Here is an 18,509-nt window from a genome sequence, read left to right as displayed (position 1 = left end):
ATTTATTGACTACCTGTTTTGCCAGTCATTGGAGATACAAAGATCAACTCAGACAAGGTTCCTGCCCTAACAATACAATGACGAAAACAGAAAATGAAAAAAGCAATGAGAAATGTTCTGATAAAGTATGGTGTTCTAGGAGCACATATACTTTGAGAGCTGTGGAGGCTTTTTGCTCCACAAGGAAGAGGTGAGAAGACTGGGATTGAAAAATAGGCGGGAGGGGCTCTGGCACCGGCACCCATATAGACTGCAGTTCGTCCTGGCTGCTCCACTTCCGACCCAGCTCTCTGCTGATGGCCTGGGAAAGCAGTGGAGGATGGCCCAACTGCTCGGGGCTGTGCACCTACCTGGGAGACCCTGAAGAAGCTCCTGGCTGCTGGCCTCGGCTTGGCCCAGCCCCAGCAGTTGCAGCCATTCAGGAGTGAACCAGCGGATGGAAGATCTCTCTTTGTCTCTCTATTTCTTTGTAACTCTGCCTTTCAAATAAATAAATAAATCTTAGAAAAAGAAAAATAGAAGAGAGAAAGGGGAGAAATAATATTTCTGGCAGTACCGAGCCTTTGAGGAATCAGAAGTGAAGAGAATTGGGTGTGAAGCAAGGTGAGCAGGACCCGAGTTTTGAAAGCCTTTGTAGACCATGTTACAGTGGAGTACAAACTCTAAGTGCAGCGTGAAGTTATTCAAAGAGTGTAAGAGAATTGCTGTAAGATCAGATTTTTATATTAAGAAAGACAATTCATTACCAAATGGGGAGTGAGGTGAAGGTTTAAAGAACAGAGGTTATTGAACCAATGCAGTGATGCAGTGTGGCATTTGAGACTAGAGTCCTAGAAGCAGTGCAGGGGGAGATTGGTGTTGGGGACTTCAGTGCCAGTAAGGAACTTGTTGATGGGACCTGGACACATTTTAGAGAAATGGAAGAACAGCTGAACTGTGTGGATGCAAACCATGTTTCTGGCCTGTGAATTTGGGTGTGCATGGTATTATCGTTAGGGTAGGGATATAGGAGGAGGAATAGTTTTGATAGGATGAAGTATTTGTTTTTGAGTTGGTTGAGTCTGAATGATCTTTGAAATGTCTAATGAAAAGCTAAGAGAAGGCTAGGAGATACAGATGTCTCCAGAAAGATTTGGGTTGGTAGTGAAGATTTGGGAGAAATCGTAGTAGACATTGAAGGAATGGGACATCACTTAGGGAAGGAGTGGAGTTAGAACCAAAGAAATATGAAATTGCAAAGTAGGCAAGACGTTCTTACAGGTAGGCTGGAGATCAGGACCACGGTGCCATTTTTGCTAAAGTGAGAAAGTGGTAGTCCTCTCTTTGGTGAAATTAGATAATCACTAAATTTCCATTGGATTTAATACTAAGGGGGTTGTTAATTACTTTCTGGGAGCAAGTTTGTTTAGAGATGAGAATATTAAAACCGTGTGCAGGAGAGGCAGAATCCCAACATGAGGCTCACTTTGACTAGCAGGTCCCTGGTCAGGGCCTCCTCTCCTGGACAGGGTTAGGGTTGTTGCCAGGGTTTGTCTCTGATGCTTTTCCCGGCACGAAAGCCTTTCCTGTGTTAAGCCCACCCGACAGATTGCAGAGAAGAGGACAGTCTCTTCCTCTCAGTGATTCCTGAAACCCCCTGACTGACCCTCCTATTACATGTTGATTTTATTACCACAGCATTGGTTTCTGGGAGTTCTTTATAATATCACCTACAGTATTATTTTTAAATTAGCTTTGTGAAATTATGCAGTCATCTGAGATTTGTTGCCATCTGTTTAGCTTTATTATATTTTTAATGTGATTAGCATACTAATCAAAACAGAAATAGCAGTCAATTGTTTAAGTAGTATTTTATAAAACTATGTAACTATGAAATTAAAATTATATCACAAGACAGTTAAAATCCTATTATCTATTTTTACCATTTTTTGTATAGTTTCCATTTTTTCTTGAAATTGTTTTCCCATCTCATAAAATTGAGATCATTAAGGCTTCTAATCTTTTTTTATTACCATACCATGAATTTTTAAATTATGCATTAAATATTTTCTTTTATAAGATTTTCAGTGGCTACATAGATAAAGACCTATTAAATTACCACAATCTGTATGGATACTATGAGTTTATTTTTCTTCTGTATTAAAAAAAAATGAGAAGTACTCAGATATTCCAGATATTTGTTCATAATCCAGGTTGTTGTCTTAGGATGCATTTCTGAAGAAGAATTTATATATTCAAAATATATTTATATTCAAAATATATTGATACTATTGTTAGCAATGTATGAGCATGCCTGCTGTACTTAATTATTACAGGGAATATTTTTTCATTGCATTTCCCAGTTTTATAGGAGAAATTATTTCTAAATGCAATTTGTGTGTTTCAATATTATGGATGTGATTGAGTTGCTCTTCGCTTTTTTGTGTGTGTAAACTGCCAGTCATTGGTAGTTTTTGCTGGGGTGGTGGAGAGGAGTAGTTATGAAAAAGTCTGAAGCTTTTTTTTCCTGAAGCGAAGTTGAGAATGTGAGGTTGTTATAAGGGCATTTGCCAATTATCCCAAAAGAAAGAAAGCCTGGTTCTCTTTAGGAACTCATTTATTCATAACTTATTCTTTAGCATGACTATATGAAAGAAGAAGAAGGCGTTCCTGAAGATGAGGCGACTGAATCGGAAAAAAACCTTAAGTTTGGTCAAAGAGTTGGACGCCTTTCCCAAGGTTCCTGACAGCTATGTAGAGACTTCGGCCAGCGGGGGTACAGGTGAGTGTCAGTGCAGCACCTCGGAGAGAAATGGGGCGATGAGGAAGCACCACCAGCGAGCTGTGCTCTGAGTGTGAAACTGTTGGGCCTGTCCTCCTGTCATGCTGTTTGCTGTTTTGTTTTCTGTATAGTAGTCAAACCAATGCCACCTGTGCATTTAGCAGCATTTATTAAGATATTAGTGAACAAATTATTCCAGTTTTACTGGGTATTCAGTTGTGTACACTTAACAATATTTTTATAAATAATTGAATCTGCAGTTGGAGATATTTAATGGTGCTAAAACGGCTTCGTTACTGTTTCAATCAAAAGTAAATCAGTATAGACATCATTAAAAACAATTCTTGTTGCTATCAAGAGGCACCACGAGCTTATGATTAGTTAAGAACTTAGACTTTGAAACTAAACTGCTTTCAGATTTCACCTCTGCTCCTTCCTTCTGACCTTGAAGAACTTCCTCATATCTGTTTGTGCCTTTATTCTCTGTGTCACTGTATCAGTTAGCCTAGTGGATACTGCCAAGTGCTCACAGTGAGGCCCAGCCTCCTGAGTACTGGGCATGGCTGCGGGCCTGCCGCTGCCTAAGCGGGCCTTGTGAAGGCCTATCTTCCTAAATGCAGTGCAGCTGCAGTAAGCAGAAGGTTTGGGTTATTATTAGATACTGCTTTCAGAAAAACTCCTTCTCATACCTCAGGGACATAGAAGGTGAGCCAGGAGCAGCATGACCCCAGGAGCAACTTGAACTTTGGCTTTCCACCATAAGTGTGTCACACGATGCTTACCCCCTTGCTTGTGCCTGCTTGTTATTCTTTTTCAATGATTAGTCCAGCTGTACATTCCTAATTGTTACGTTACTAGTTGACCCCTAGACTAAATAATAAAGAGTGCTGGCTGGAGCTGTCTGGCAGCACACTTGGGATGAAGGTGTTCGTGTTTCGGCTCATCGTTTGAAACTCTACAAGTTAGGTTAATACTCATAAAATGCTTAGAGCAACATCTGGTAGAGATACAAATAAAATAAAAATGAACTATATCAGAAAAATATGTGTCTGTAACAATTTTTACTGCTGTTACTCTTCCCATAAAGAGCTAATAAGATAATAGACTTTACAAATAAGATCAACATTTGACAAAATGTATAAGTTCCTTACTATTTCTAGTCACTTATGATTACATTCTTAATGAAAATATTGCAAGTTCTTGTACAACTTTTTTTTTCAGAGTATATGATAATTCTTTGCTTGTTAGATTATTCAGTCAGTTTTATAGATGGGATAATATACTTAAGAGATTTCAAAACAAAGTAGAATATTAGATACCTACAGATGTTATTTGAGGTGCTGGCAAAAAGATTGTTGTGGTTTGTTAGGATCCAAGAACTTATGCTAATTTGTTTTAAATAGAGATATAGGCCTGGACACATTGTTAAAAATGAAGGAACTACTTAGAAATTTGTCCTGTGACTATGCTTACTGTCATTTCTCCTATCTGTGACATTGCTATATACTCCTATAAAAAGCAGAAATATTCTGTGCTTCATAAAATTTTGGCACATACCGTTTTGTGAGAGATACCCTTAAAGAAAGAAATGCCTTCTCAGTAATATAAATATTTATGTTTGTATTTGTGCTCATTATCTGCATTTTCGATTCTTTTAGGGAAATATCTCTAAGAAATGCTTTATAATGTTCATTCAAACAGCATTCATATTAGGTGAATTTTAACTTCAGTTTCCTGTGGTTTGCTTTTTTGATTGTTTTAATTTTTTCTTCTTTGTTGCATTCCTCAGTTTCTCTGATAGCGTTTACCACTATGGCTTTATTAACAATAATGGAATTCTCAGTGTATCAAGATACATGGATGAAGTATGAATATGAAGTAGACAAGGACTTTTCTAGGTAACGATTTTAATCTTGAAAAACATTTTAATCCAAATTATTTTGAAAACAGCATGCCATCTGGCTTATTTTAGTTTTGTAGAAATAGTCTTGAATAGTTTGTTGTGATTAAGTTTCAGATGAAATGTTTTAGAATCATTTAAATGCTAGTTAAAAATGGAGGTTCTCTGATTTAATATGTGCTTATTCAAGAAGTTAGAACATATATTCATGTATTTTCCCTTAGATGTCACTATGGCAGAAATTAACTGCTCTGTAGACTTTGAAATATCTTACTGATCTTTGAACTGACAAACGAATTGTCTTAAGTTACATTGTATAAACTTATAACTTAATTTTTATATATTATACTGAAGGTGAATTTTATATGTAAATAATAACACTTTTTTTTTTTTTTTTGACAGGCAGAGTGGACAGTGAGAGAGAGAGACAGAGAGAAAGGTCTTCCTTTGCCGTTGGTTCACCCTCCAATGGCCGCCGCGGCCGGCGCACCGCGCTGATCCGAAGGCAGGAGCCAGGTACTTCTCCTGGTCTCCCATGGGGTGCAGGGCCCAAGCACTTGGGCCATCCTCCACTGCACTCCCTGGCCACAGCAGAGAGCTGGCCTGGAAAAGGGGCAACCGGGACAGATTCCGGCGCCCCGACTGGGACTAGAACCCGGTATACCGGCGCCGCTAGGCGGAGGATTAGCCTAGTGAGCTATGGCTTCGGCCAAATAATATCACTTTTAAACCTTTAATTTTTACTTGTTTACTGGATTACTGTAACAGGCTCCAGTATTAAGATTGTACTAGAGGCCGGTGCTGCGGCTCAATAGCCTGATCCTCCGCCTGCGACGCCGGCACCCTGGGTTCTAGTCCCGGTCGGGGCGTGGGTCCTGTCCCGGTTGCTCCTCTTCCAGGCCAGCTCTCTGCTGTGGCCCGGGAGGGCAGTGGAGGATGGCCCAAGTGTTTGGGCCTTGTATCCGCATGGGAGACCAGGAGGAAGCACCTGGCTCCTGGCTTTTGGATCGGCGCAGCACCAGCCGCAGCGGCCATTGAGGGGTAAACCAACGGTAACGGAAGACCTTTCTCTGTGTCTCTCTCTCACTGCCCACTCTGCCTGTCAAAAAAAAAAAAAAAAAAACAACAACAACAACAAAAAAACATTAAGAAAGAAAGAAAGAAACAGAAAGAAAGATTGTACTAGAAAGGGAGATGCACAATTTCTCTGTCCCAGTGCTTTTCCTGCCGTTTGATGGCTATGTGCTGTGGGAAATTATTTAATCTGGATGGGTCATTATATTATTTTTGTAGCACTCTCCTCACGGGGCTTCGGATCATTAAATAAATCAACATTTGTAAATTGCTCTGTACCCTTGGGCAGGTTTCACAGCTGAATTCTTTTGTGCCTCAGGTGGTTCATCTTTAACATGATTATCCCCTGAGATACCACTGATTTTTAAGGAATTTGTTATTGTTTCGTTTGTTTTTAGCACCAGTGAAACATTTCATGTTTTTGCAAAGAACTCTCATATGGTTCACCACATGAGTGGAGGGGCATGTACAGAAGCCTTTGCGCTTGGCTTCTTCCTCTGGTTCTTACAGCATCTCCTAAATCTGTCCCAAGATTATCTGGAGCCCACTTTGAACTTTAGGCACCTCAAGACTCTTTGAGGCTCTAAAAAATCTATCATCCCTTTTGAAATCAGATGATAATTAATGGTGTGAAACTTTTTTTTTCTTTCAAAGACTTAATTTTTTCAAAAGGCAGACTGACGAGGAAGGAAGGAGGGAGAGAAAGAGAGGAGAGAAAAATCTTCCCTCTGCTGGTTCACTCTTCAGATAGCTACAACAGCCAGGGCCAAGCCAGGAGCCAGTCTGGGCATTTGGGCCATCTGGTATTTGAAAATTACGTACTTGAACCATCACTGCAGCTCCTTAGAAAGTGTGTTAGCTGGAATGAGAGCCAGGACTCAGCTGGGATGTGAGATAACAGGTGTCCTAAGGCGCAGCAGAACCACTGTGCCACATGACCATCCTGCAATCCAAGTTCTTACTGTCTTGTTTCACTCTGTTGGAAGTCCAAGTTCTTCCGTTTATAGATCCATTGATTTTTTTGTGTGTTTTGCTGAATAATTTGTGGGTACTGATGATTCCTTTTTTTGTCTTGTAGCAAATTGAGAATTAATATAGATATTACTGTGGCCATGAAGTGTCAGTGTAAGTACACCTTTAATATAATGAATCTGTATGCTTTTTACATTTTAAAAATTGTCAATAAAAAGTATAAAAACCATTTACTATGTTTTAGCTTTATTTTTCCATTATATTTAAAATCTTTACAGTGATTTTAGTTAATAATGCAAGATATTCCTCAACACATGTTCTTTATGTTTCTGCTCCAAAAAAAAGATGCTTAACTTTTAATTAGTATAATTAAATGGGAAAAATTTTTGTTGGTCAGATTTCTAGTGTTGAGTTTAGGTGCCTTGACTTCTTTTGTTGATGAAATACTGGTTTTTACAGCCCCATACCATTCCACGCATACCCAGCTTCACTGCCTGGCTTTACCACCATTCACTGAATGCTCATTTGAAAATACAGATGGAGGGGCAGGCACTGTGGAGTAGGCTTGGCTTCCCTGTGCGGTGCTGGCCTCCCCGATGGGCGCCCGTTGGTGTCCCAGCTGCCTCTCTTCACATCCATCTCCTGGGCAAGTAGTGGAAGATGGCCCTGCATCCACGTGGGAGATTCGGAAGAAGCTTCTGGCTCCTGCCTTTGGATTGGCCCAGCTCTGGCCATTGTAGCCATTTGGGGAGTGAACCAGTGGATGGAAGACCTCTCTTTCTGTCTCTTTCTCTCTCTCTGTCTATAACTCTGCCTGTCAAATAAATAAATAAAATCTTTAAAAAATATATGTAGATTGAGTTATGTTACTAGTAATACCTTTTCTGTTTTGTTCACTGGCTTCACTTAATTGTACTGGTAGAAGTGGAAAGATGTTAATATGTCAGATAATGTTGGACTATGAGGCTGCTTTTAATTTATTGAAGAACAGAGACCAAGAAAATGTTAGTCCAGACAAAATTGGTTAATTGTGAAATAGTTTTACCTAATTTAGGGAATTAACTTCTGGGAGATTTAATCTCAGAACAACCTAAAATCATTTTCTCTTTTCCATTTATTTTTCCTTCTGTTACTGCTTTTATGAACTATTTTGTATCTAAACTTTGAGTTAGCGTTACTACTGAATATATCATATTGTGACTTACTTTGTATGTTTGAATGCTGTTACAATTTTAGTTTTTCAAAATAAAGTTTGATTTTTTTAAAAGATTATAAGTACCTTTGCCTTAACATTTCTTTTACTCTCCAAGAACACTTGTTTTCTTGTAATTAATTTTGTTCAACAGACATTTAATACTGATCATTAGGTTTTGCCAGTTGTTACAAAGTTGTTTAATTCTTTAAAATTCATGCTTTTTACTATGGAATTCTGAGACATCTTGTTCACTGATCAAGAAATGGAAAAACATTATTGAATTTTTGAGTACCCTTCAACAGTGCTTTATAATGCTATTGTTTTAACTTTAGGACAAAGGAGCGGTATTGAAAAGCGTTACTGTATACGTTGTTAGTTTTTTGTTGGTGGTCTTAATTTGTTCATGTCACATATAGTTTCATGGTATATAATAAAACTTCATTTTCTTTTTATGCAGATGTTGGAGCAGATGTGTTAGATTTAGCAGAAACAATGGTTGCATCTGCAGATGGTCTAGTTTATGAACCAGTAAGTTTGCTTCATATGGTTTCAGAAATAAATGCTTTGAAGAATTGTACCCTTAAAGACATTTTTCATATTTGCTTTTAGTTTTGTCTGAGCTGGTTTTATATATAACTTTTATGTATTTCATAAGGAACCCATATTCTTTGTGAAAACTTTAGACAAGGGGGCTTTTATGTCTGATAGCAAAGCCTTGAGATAACTGATGTTAATACTAGAGAGAGTAGAAAGACTGTCAGGTAACCTTACTTTATATTTTTTGTTAATGCTTCCTAGTAAATTCCTTTTTTCTTTCAGCTGCTATAGTGATGAAACTTTCTCCTTTTCCTGTAATGATTTAGAAACTGATGTTCTCGTTGCATCTTTTACCGAAGTTAAGTCTTGAAAAATAGTGTAGCTATATTTCTCTTATTATCAAGAATGAAGCAACATCTTTCTGGGAAATTTCATGGGTATTTGCTACTTGCTCCCTCCTTTGTATTTTTTTTCACCAAAGCTTGTTAAAGGCTGGTATTCCTTTATTGTCTTCAAAGCACAAGTTATGCCTAACAAGGCTGATCCTGCAGAAAACACCATCACAGTGGAGGGCAGGGATGGTGCTGGCGCGTCAGAATGAGAACCAGCTCTCCAGCAGCTTTCAGGACCAAGCAGGGAGCCCCAGTTACCTGGAGTTGCCCATTGCTCTCTGGCATTGTGGAGCTTCCCTTTACACACGTGCTGATGAGTGAGGACCACAGGGGTGGGGTGGGGCAGAAGTAATGTGTAGGCTGAAGAAGAAAGAAGGAAAACTTTGGCCGGTTTTGATTACTGAATTATTTTTAATTTACAACAACAAATTACAAGTGTGCTTTTGATGCATACTTTTTAAAAAGAAATTTCTACAAAAATGTAACTTTGTTATTGGTATTCTGATCCTCTCTTCTTCCTGACGTCTGACCTCAGTCTGCCCACTGAAAATACTGTTTTTATAGTAATTATGAGATTAGATCCCTTACAAATTCAGACACCATGTTACAGTATGTTAAGCTGTTAAATTCTGTACTGTTTTAATAATAATCATACATTATGCTTTGCTGCTCTTTTCTACTTTAGTTTATTTATGCTATTTTTGTGAGAGGCCTTTTAGCTCTTTCTTTTTCAGCAGGAACATATGCTTGTCTTTTATGGCTTCTAGCATGACTGTGTCTGTTCTGTATACATGGAAATGGAGGTCAGGTTGGCTGAGGATTCAAGTCTGCTTTATGGGGTTTAGAACTCAAAATTTTACAGACATGGCCTCCTTGTCTTCTGGCACAATTTGATTTTTCTTCTTTTGTAGGTAATGTAATTCCTGGTTGTTTTTTATTTTATTTTTGAAATTCAGCTTTTTACGTTAGAATGCCATTTGTGGGTTGCCATGAATTTTTTTCTGGTTCTTGGTGTTTCGATAATGTGAATTTTTTTGTCTGCTTGCTTTCATGTTCAAAGTATACTTTCAATTTTCCCTTTTAAAATTCTTATCATGTGATGTTGAATTTCATGGGGTTGTTCTCAGTATCCTTATTTCTTGAATTTCATGCACATTTTGAGCTTCACCTCTGCATTCTGAGAGGCTACCTTGATTTAGTAGGACTTGTGTGTGTGTGTGTGTGGCCGGTCTAGGTGAAAGGAGGGGGTATACGGGCTAGATAAACCGTTTCTTCTCAGATTAGCACTTCTGATGCTTTTGGAAAGAGGAGTCATTACAGGGCCCAGGACGGCAGAGTGGTTCACATGGCATCCCAGGTTTCATCTTCTGTGTTTGTTTTGACAGGCTAAATTTAGCTCAGGGAACAGCTCCTCTAATGAAGAGGCCTGTCTCTATCCTAGACGTCAGCTGTGGCCTGCTCTTCCTTGATTTAGGACACTCTTGGGTGTGCGCAGTCTCCTCTCTGTGTGGCCCTGGCACCTGGTTGAACTCATACACTGTGTCTTCAAGTACCTGGTTGTCCTTTAGCACCTGTCTCCTCTGTTGCTCTGCACTGGGCCAATCTTTTCACTTTCTGCCCATGTAGGCTTTCCTATCCCATGAACATGAAATGAAATGGGATTGGTCTTAGTTGGCCTGTCTTGTGTGCTCTCTTGTGTATGTTCTTGAAGTTTCCAGCATGCAGTGCTTAGTTTAAATGACAGTGAGGAGTGTATCCTCATTTTTATGCTGCTTTGCGCGTTATGAGAAGTTGGCTATGAGGGGACTGAAAAGTATTTACATAATATCATGCATTTAGCTTCTAAAATGAGTTTATACTGTTTGTCTAGCTTTTTCTTCTGACCGCATCATGTTGCCTCTCTAATTTTTTTTGTATTTATTACATTCCTTATTTAAATTTTTTATCTGCATTTCTTATCTGTCTAACTGAACTTTAAGCTCTTGAAACATATCAACTTTTTTTTTTAATCTGTAGAGTTCCAGGTGTATAGCACGATTACTTGCAGGTAGTAGGCAGTTATGACTATGCTTGAGTTATACAGCTGTGACAGGATTATAGATTATTTTCATTGTAAATCTTCTGCCATCTATTCCAGTTGTTGTGAAATGAAAAAGGGTTATGTAAAAAAGTCATGTCCTAACTAGAAAGCTATAAATTTCAAAATACTTATGTATTTATATACATATACTTTTCATCAGTAATATTTAAAGTATTTATTTTTGTTATTGACACTGATTTCCTTGTCCTAGTTTATAAAGTACTTAAGAATTCCTATTTTTAATGTGAAATAATTTAAAATATAATTTTACTTTAAAATTTTTTAATCTTCTATTTGAACATGCACTCTCAATATTAAAAACTTAGCTACTAACTTTACTGGTTTCCTTACCATGATCATGCAGTAGGCTGTAGTGATCTCTATTTTGCTTTTTATTATTATATTTAGCTGCCATTTAGTTAATGAATTTTTTAAAGATGAAAATCTAAGGAACTTGAAAGAGCTGAGCTTATATATTGTCCCTTACTCTTTGTGATTTTGGAAAAAGTTTGTAAACGTTTAAGATACTGCTCCCTGGTATGCAAAAAGGAATGAATAATAAGGAGCCCATAAATTGTCGTGAAGTTTAAGTGAGATTATGAATTAGCTTAGTGCCTAGTACAAGTAGGCTATAAAGTAATTCCTTTTACATGTTTGAGCTGATTAAGTGCTATATTGAGCAGGTTGGGGAACTCAGAGAATCATGCAGTTTCTCCCGTCAATGATTTTTTGGTAAATTAGCTGGGGATCAGTTGCAAGCAGCCCTGTTTGTTCCATGGTGAGTTTTACAGTTGGCAGCGTCTTCTCCTGTGCTGTGCAGGGAAGGGTGGGAACCATGGAGTCGAAGCAAGCATCAGAGAGATGGAGGCAGTGAGCTTAGAGCACGTGGTTGTGAAGAACTGACGTGAACATTGAGGCTCAGAGTGACTGCCGAGGCTTTCCTTCTGGTCGGTGTGATTAAGTTACCAGGGTGCAGAGGACGGCTGTGTGGTGGGACGGAGGCTTGCTTCACCGGGATCAGAATGGTTTGCAAGGGGAGAGTACTAGGTTAGAGTGCGAATGTGGAGGGATAATCACTCATGTGAATAATTTTAAAAGAAGAATTATTATGCTTTGCTTTGAATTGCCCTTAAACAAGCAAAAGTGAACTTGTTGCCAAATTGTGAATATTGCCATAAACCATGAGAAGCTTTTATATGTCCTCTGATTCTACAAGTAGCGAAGTCTGACTTGAAAATGATAAGGATAGTGCCTAAATGAAATATCTTGAATTGTTTTTATGGTTAGTATGTTTGGGAATTACCATGCCACTTTTAAATGTTTTTCAGAAGTTTTTATTTCAACGTGGCATTTTTACCATCCATGAGAAGAGTCTTGGATGCTTACATATTACACCTCCGCTCTGTGTCGTTGTTTGCCATTATAATACTGAAGAGTTTTTTGGTTAGCATCATTTAAATTATTTAATATCCCAAAATACTCTTCTGTACTTAGGACAGATTGCCAACTTGCATCTGTTCTATAAATGTAGACAACAATAATAGGGAAATATTTGTGATTAGTGAAATTTACTTATACTATTTTTAAGTAAAAATATCACATGTTAAAGATTTATAATTTGGCTTACAAAAGATTAAATGTATATCATAAATCTTTGTTTTTAATAACACTGTAAGTTTGTTTTTTTGCTCAACATTTTAAAGCATTGTAAAAGCCAAGACTATTTGACAATGCCAGTAATTATGTTTTGCTTTATTTCAGGCAATATTTGATCTTTCACCACATCAAAGAGAGTGGCAGAGGTAATAAATGAACAAAGTATTTTGGTACATAGAAGTCTACATCACATTTTGTCTATTTTGCTTATGGTGAACTCTCTATAGGTTAACATATTTCGGTAGATGCAATATTAACATAATTTAATTTATAGTTTCAAAAACTATCAGATCTTAGGAAACTCATGCAAAACCTTTTCTGTAGTACATATTGAGCAATTCTTTTTATTTATTTTTACTTAAAAATTTTTAGTTATTAAAGTTAGATGTGGGGACCGGAGCTGTGGCACAGCAGGTTAAAGCTCTGGCCTGCAGTGCCGGCGTCCCATATGGGTGCCATTTAGTATCCTGACTGCTCCACTTCTGATCCAGCTCCCTGCTAATATTCCTGGCAAGGCAGCAGAGGGTGACCCAAGTGCATGGGCCCCTGCGCCCTCTTGGGAGACCAGCAGAAAAGCCCTGGCTCCAGGCTTCAGCCTGGCCTGGCCCAGCTCCCAATTGTTGCGGCCATTTGGGGAGTGAACCAGCAGATGGAAGACCTCTACATCTCTCTGTAACTCTGCCTTTCAAATAAATAAATCTTTAAAAAAAAAAAAAAATAAGATGTGCTGGTTGTTTTAAAATTCATGGAGAGAGTATGTAATGGGAAAGGAAAAGCCATCTCCCTCTCCTGTAGACTAGTGCCCTTGCTTGCAGCTGGCACTCACAGCCATGCTTGTGTTTCCTGTGTGGCCTTCTGGAAATTTTTTTCACATATGTAATTTTCTGTATGTTTACATATAAACTTACATGTTTTTCCTAATACGAAAATGGAATCAGTCTATACATTTGTTGTATAACTTGCTTTTTCCTCCTGACATGGTGTCTTGTACACCTTTCTGTCTCATTATTCCTAGTAGCCCATTTTATACACAATCATTGATTTAACTGGATCCTATTTATGGGCATTTAGGTTGCTTCCGGAGTTGTAGTATGAAAAGCAGTACTCAGTAAACATCCTTAACCCTCTTTCTATGCTTGTACTATATGTGCATTGTATGTGTGCATGTATATAAACACACATGTATTAGAATGTTTATGGAAACAATTCAAATCTCAGGACAGTTCACGTTTCTTTGAATTAATTGAATGTTTTTCTTTTTCTAAAGATTTTTTTTTTTATTTATTAGAAAGCACAGTTAACAGAGAAAGAGGGCGAGAGACAGGGAGAATGGTCTTTGATCCTCTCTTTCACCCCTAAGTGGCTGCAACTTTCCGGACTGGGCCAGGCTGAAGCCAGGAACCTGGAGCTTCTTCCTGGCCTCCTGTGTGGTTGCAGGGGCCCACGCACTTAGGCCGTCCTCCGTTGCCCTCCCAGGTGCATCAGCAGGGGGCTGGCTCAAAAGTGGGGCAGCTGAAAATCAGACTGGAGCACATAGATAGCAGCACTGCGGGCTGTGCAACTGGCTGTGCCCCACCCGGCCGGCCCCCAAATTAACTGAATATTGTGGTGGGGTTCCCCCTCATTTTTCTTTTTCTTTTTTTCTGGAGTTGGGAGAACTGCTTGGTCATGCTGTATGCCCATTTTACCTGGTTGTTTTGTTTCTTTTAATAATTGTGTATTAAATAATCCTTTGTATAGTAAGGGTTTTAGTTATTATAAGTGATTGCCCCACCCATACTTAAATAGCTGTTTTTCTGGTTACCAGGTTTTACCTAATAAGATTATTACCGAAAACTTCTTAGTCATCTTTTCTCCTAGTCTCTAGGTATATTTCAAAGATCTTTGTTTTTGTTGCCATTTGGGAGAAATTTGAATGTGAATGTTGAAATTGAATGTGATTGAACAGGAGCACTGAATGTTTTGAAGTTTCTGGGTGTCTAGTGCTCCTGGTAGAAAGCCATCCAGAGATGAAATACTTTACTTTGATCCAGAAATATTGAAATGAGATGTTTCTTTTCACCTGGAGTTTTATTCAGCATTTAAGACTGTTAAAGTGGGGCAGATTGTTTTGACTATTAAAATAATAGAAGTTTTCCATCATAGTAGAATTCTCTCTATACTTCCATGGATTGGAACAGAATTGTCTTTCATACACACACAGTTTGGTTCCATGAAACTCTGACCATTGCCCAGCATCAAGTGTGCACGCTGGTGATACAGGACATAAAGCTGTCAAGTGTTGAATTTCTGCTGGCTTTGATTCCAAAGATTCCAGGTGTTTAGATACACACATCTGAAGGTGGTGTCTGGCTTCTTGAAACTTCCAGGATTACCATGTACTGCTTTTAAACAAGCATTCTTGAACAGCACTTAAGTGACTTAGACATCCCCATGGCCTTCTGTCTTCCTGAATAACGTGCATACCAAAATATTGTTTACCTTTAGAATATGATAAAAATTTAAATTTTGTCCCACTTGGTATACTACTTCTCAAAATATTTAGGATCTAGTCTCTCTTTAGTATGTCCAAACCTGGATATAACCTTTCAGTTTTTGCTTTTTTGTGTCTAGATTTGAGATTTATTCCAAACTACATTTGCGTTATAAATATGATTTGTGGTTTTAAATAGCCTTGTCTTACCAGTGTTCTAGTTGGGTTGTACACAGTCCTTCTGTCTCCTCCCTGCACTTGGAGAAAAGGCCTATTATATTCTTACAGTGGGATGCTAAGTACAATCAGGTCTATATTTGCTTTCTTTTTAAAAGTACCTATTTTGTACATAGTTTTTTTCCAAGTTGAATGTGTATGTGTACACATTGTGTGTATACATTTTTATAGACCTTTTTTAGAGTAGTTTTGGCTTCACTGCATAACTGAGTAGAAAATGGAGAGTTGCCATACATCTGCACATCCTGCCTCAGCATCCCGCTTGTTGTCATCCATGAACCTGCGTTGACATGTCGTCATCACTCTATATGTTAGGGTTCACTCTTGCTGTTTGTACATTCTATAGGGTGACATATGTGTATTGGTATGTGTTCACCATAACAGTGACATACAGAATAGTTTCATTACCCTGAAAATCCTTTGTTATGTAGCTTTTCATCCCTGTTTTCCAAATGTCTGCAATCTTTGTACTTGGTGAGTGTGAACTTTACTACAGGCAACTTGGAATGTTACCTATTTAGAGATAAGGCATTAAAGGGGGTAAAAATATGACAACCTCCAGTGATGTTAAGTTCCTGCTAAAAGTGATGGAAGGTAACATGGCCCAGTGATAGAAGTATTGTACAGAAGAGAGGTTCTACTCTTGGTTTATTGTTTGGCATAAATGATTTCCTAAGTTATTGTGAACATAAGAATGTCATGAAATATTTTCCTACCACTTATATGTTCTTTGTGTGCTAGGTATATTCAAAAAGAAGACCTAAGAAACATTTCTCAAATGCTTTCTATGTTGATACTGTTTTTAATAAATGTAAGAAGAGTATAGTATTTTGTTTAGGATTGTTTTGTCACAGAATGAAGATTAATGTCTTTGGGCAAGGGGGCCTCAGGAGATTTTAAATGGCAGCGTGGCCTGGTTTGTAGTGATCTACCACTTCAAGTCCATCAGGTGTGCTGTGTGACCCTGAAAGGGCAGATTTTCCTATCTGTAACACTCAGATCAGTGCCTGATAAAATAAAAGGCTTTTGCAGCTGTGCATCCACGCGTGCAAGGTGCATTGACTGAGGTCAGCGGAAGCTTTTCTTCATTGACCCTGTTGTCATGGCCACTACTGCAGGAATCAGAGAGGCTAACAGAACCCAGCTAGTGGACCTCGGGCTACCTTACCTCACTTTTCCTGCTTTCAAAGATATGACCAAAGGGAACTTGGTTCTTTATTGTAGAATAAAATCCTATGAACGTAAATGTAAGTCAGTTAACCATTGCTTTGTAAAATGTTAGTGTTGGCTTTTGGAACTACTTTTCTAAATTACTGAACTGTTGTTTGTGTTACCTTTAGGATGCTGCAGCTGATTCAGAGTAGGCTGCAAGAAGAGCATTCACTTCAAGATGTCATATTTAAAAGTGCTTTTAAAAGCCCTTCAACAGCACTTCCACCAAGGTGAGATGTGTATTTTAAATGTGCAGCTCTTTATATGTCTTTACTATGACATGATTATGGGGTCAATTAAGTTTTCTAAATCTTATTTTTTTTTTTTACAAACAAAGAATCATTTTATACTGTTCAGATATATTTTTTTAAATATTTATGTATTTATTTGAAAGTCAGAGTTACACAGAGAGAGGAGAGGCAGAGAGAGAGGTCTTCCATCTGCTGGTTCACTCCCCAGGTGGCCGCAACGGCCGGAGTTGTGCTTATTTGAAGCTAGGAGCTTCTTCCGGGTCTCCCTCGTGGGTACAGAGGCCCAAGGACTTGTGCCATTTTCTACTGCTTTCCCAGGCCATAGCAGAGAGCTGGGTGGGAAGTGGAGCAGCCAGGACTAGAACCGGTGCCCATATGGGATGCCGGCGCTTCAGGCCAGGGTGTTAACCTGCTGTGCCACAGTGCTGGCCCCTCAGATATCTTTTGAATGAGTAGTCTGATTTTAATCAGGATTATCATGGATATTTGATTTTCGTTTAAGTAGCTTGCTATTTGATATATAGGGTATACCTCTATATAAAACTGAATTAGGTTTTTAGAGCAAATTCGTCCCATATACTCTTCCAAAGATAATTAATTTTAGACTAGGAATTTTGTTTTTTGTTTAACTTTTTTGTGTTTCATAAAATAGAATAGTTGATATTCAGAAATGCTACAAGCATGAAAATGATCATTTAAACTTCAAAATATGTGGAGGTTTTACAGTTGCTTAGGCTGGAAGTGGTGTCTGTTTGTACTTACGTGGTATGCCCTTCCCTACCTCAGACTTACTCCACTTTCCTCTGCCACTACAGTGCCAGAAACAGATGATGTCTGTTGGAGTAATTCTTTGGTTTTTTCTTTGTATGTTTTTTTTTTTTTTTTTTAATTCTTTGGTTTTAATCTTTCTTCTGTCATTGGACTTAGTCTTCTGATTAGATTTGAAGAACATAGAACTTTGCATTTGTGTAAATACAATAAATATGTTACAGTTATATAATTCTTTCCATTTGTAGATGTGTGACTGTTTTACACCTGTACAGACCATGAAGCTGCTTTTCTGCTCTTGACATTAGAACATTATTTCAAAATTGTTCTTAATGGGTTTTTTCCTTCATCCTCAATTACTTTTCCCAGCAAAGGGTAACGGTACTGAGTGTAGCCCTCTCACTGTGCTGTGTCTGACAGGGAGGATGACTCGCTGCAGTCTCCAGATGCGTGCAGGATTCACGGGCACCTCTATGTCAACAAAGTAGCAGGGAACTTCCACATAACCGTGGGCAAGTATGTTCTTTTCACTTCCTGAAAATGCTTGACACAGGGTTGGCTCTTGATCGAAAGAAATTCCTTCTAATCAGTTAGCATGTAGCTACTATTATTTATTTATTTATTTATTTTTTTTTATTTTTATTTTTTTTTTTTGACAGGCAGAGTGGACAGTGAGAGAGAGAGACAGAGAGAAAGGTCTTCCTTTGCCGTTGGTTCACCCTCCAATGGCCGCCGCTGCAGCCGGCGCACCGCGCTGATCCGATGGCAGGAGCCAGGAGCCAGGTGCTTTTCCTGGTCTCCCATGGGGTGCAGGGCCCAAGCACCTGGGCCATCCTCCACTGCACTCCCTGGCCATAGCAGAGAGCTGGCCTGGAAGAGGGGCAACCGGGACAGAATCCGGCGCCCCAACCGGGACTAGAACCCGGTGTGCCGGCGCCGCAAGGTGGAGGATTAGCCTATTGAGCCACGGCGCCGGCTTACTATTATTTATTTTTAATGTC

The 18,509-nt window shown here is 38.6% G+C and overlaps 1 protein-coding gene across 10 annotated transcripts in view; it reads left to right on the top strand.

Moving 5' to 3' along the window:
* The window catches only part of ERGIC2 (ERGIC and golgi 2), a 50,937-nt gene that overhangs the window by 11,019 nt on the left and 21,409 nt on the right, over positions 1-18,509 (top strand). For 6 of the 10 annotated variants that reach the window (XR_011379048.1, XM_070049595.1, XM_070049594.1 and 3 more), the window contains 7 exons: positions 2,619-2,761; positions 4,551-4,659; positions 6,814-6,860; positions 8,360-8,430; positions 12,673-12,713; positions 16,618-16,719; positions 17,929-18,024. Coding sequence is in view for 9 of the 10 variants with exons in the window: in XM_070049595.1 (XP_069905696.1) it covers positions 2,656-2,761; positions 4,551-4,659; positions 6,814-6,860; positions 8,360-8,430; positions 12,673-12,713; positions 16,618-16,719; positions 17,929-18,024 (572 nt within the window). In the remaining variant the exon portion in view is untranslated. Of the gene's footprint in view, positions 1-25; positions 191-2,618; positions 2,762-4,550; positions 4,660-6,813; positions 6,861-7,166; positions 8,431-12,155; positions 12,355-12,672; positions 12,714-16,617; positions 16,720-17,928; positions 18,025-18,509 lie in introns of those variants that run through there. The other 4 variants (XM_070049593.1, XM_070049598.1, XM_070049596.1 and 1 more) reach the window with 4 other exon arrangements.

This window comes from Oryctolagus cuniculus, chromosome 9, assembly GCF_964237555.1.
Source record: "Oryctolagus cuniculus chromosome 9, mOryCun1.1, whole genome shotgun sequence".
Taxonomy (NCBI): Eukaryota; Metazoa; Chordata; class Mammalia; order Lagomorpha; family Leporidae; genus Oryctolagus; species Oryctolagus cuniculus.
This window is presented reverse-complemented; position numbering and strand designations above follow the sequence as displayed.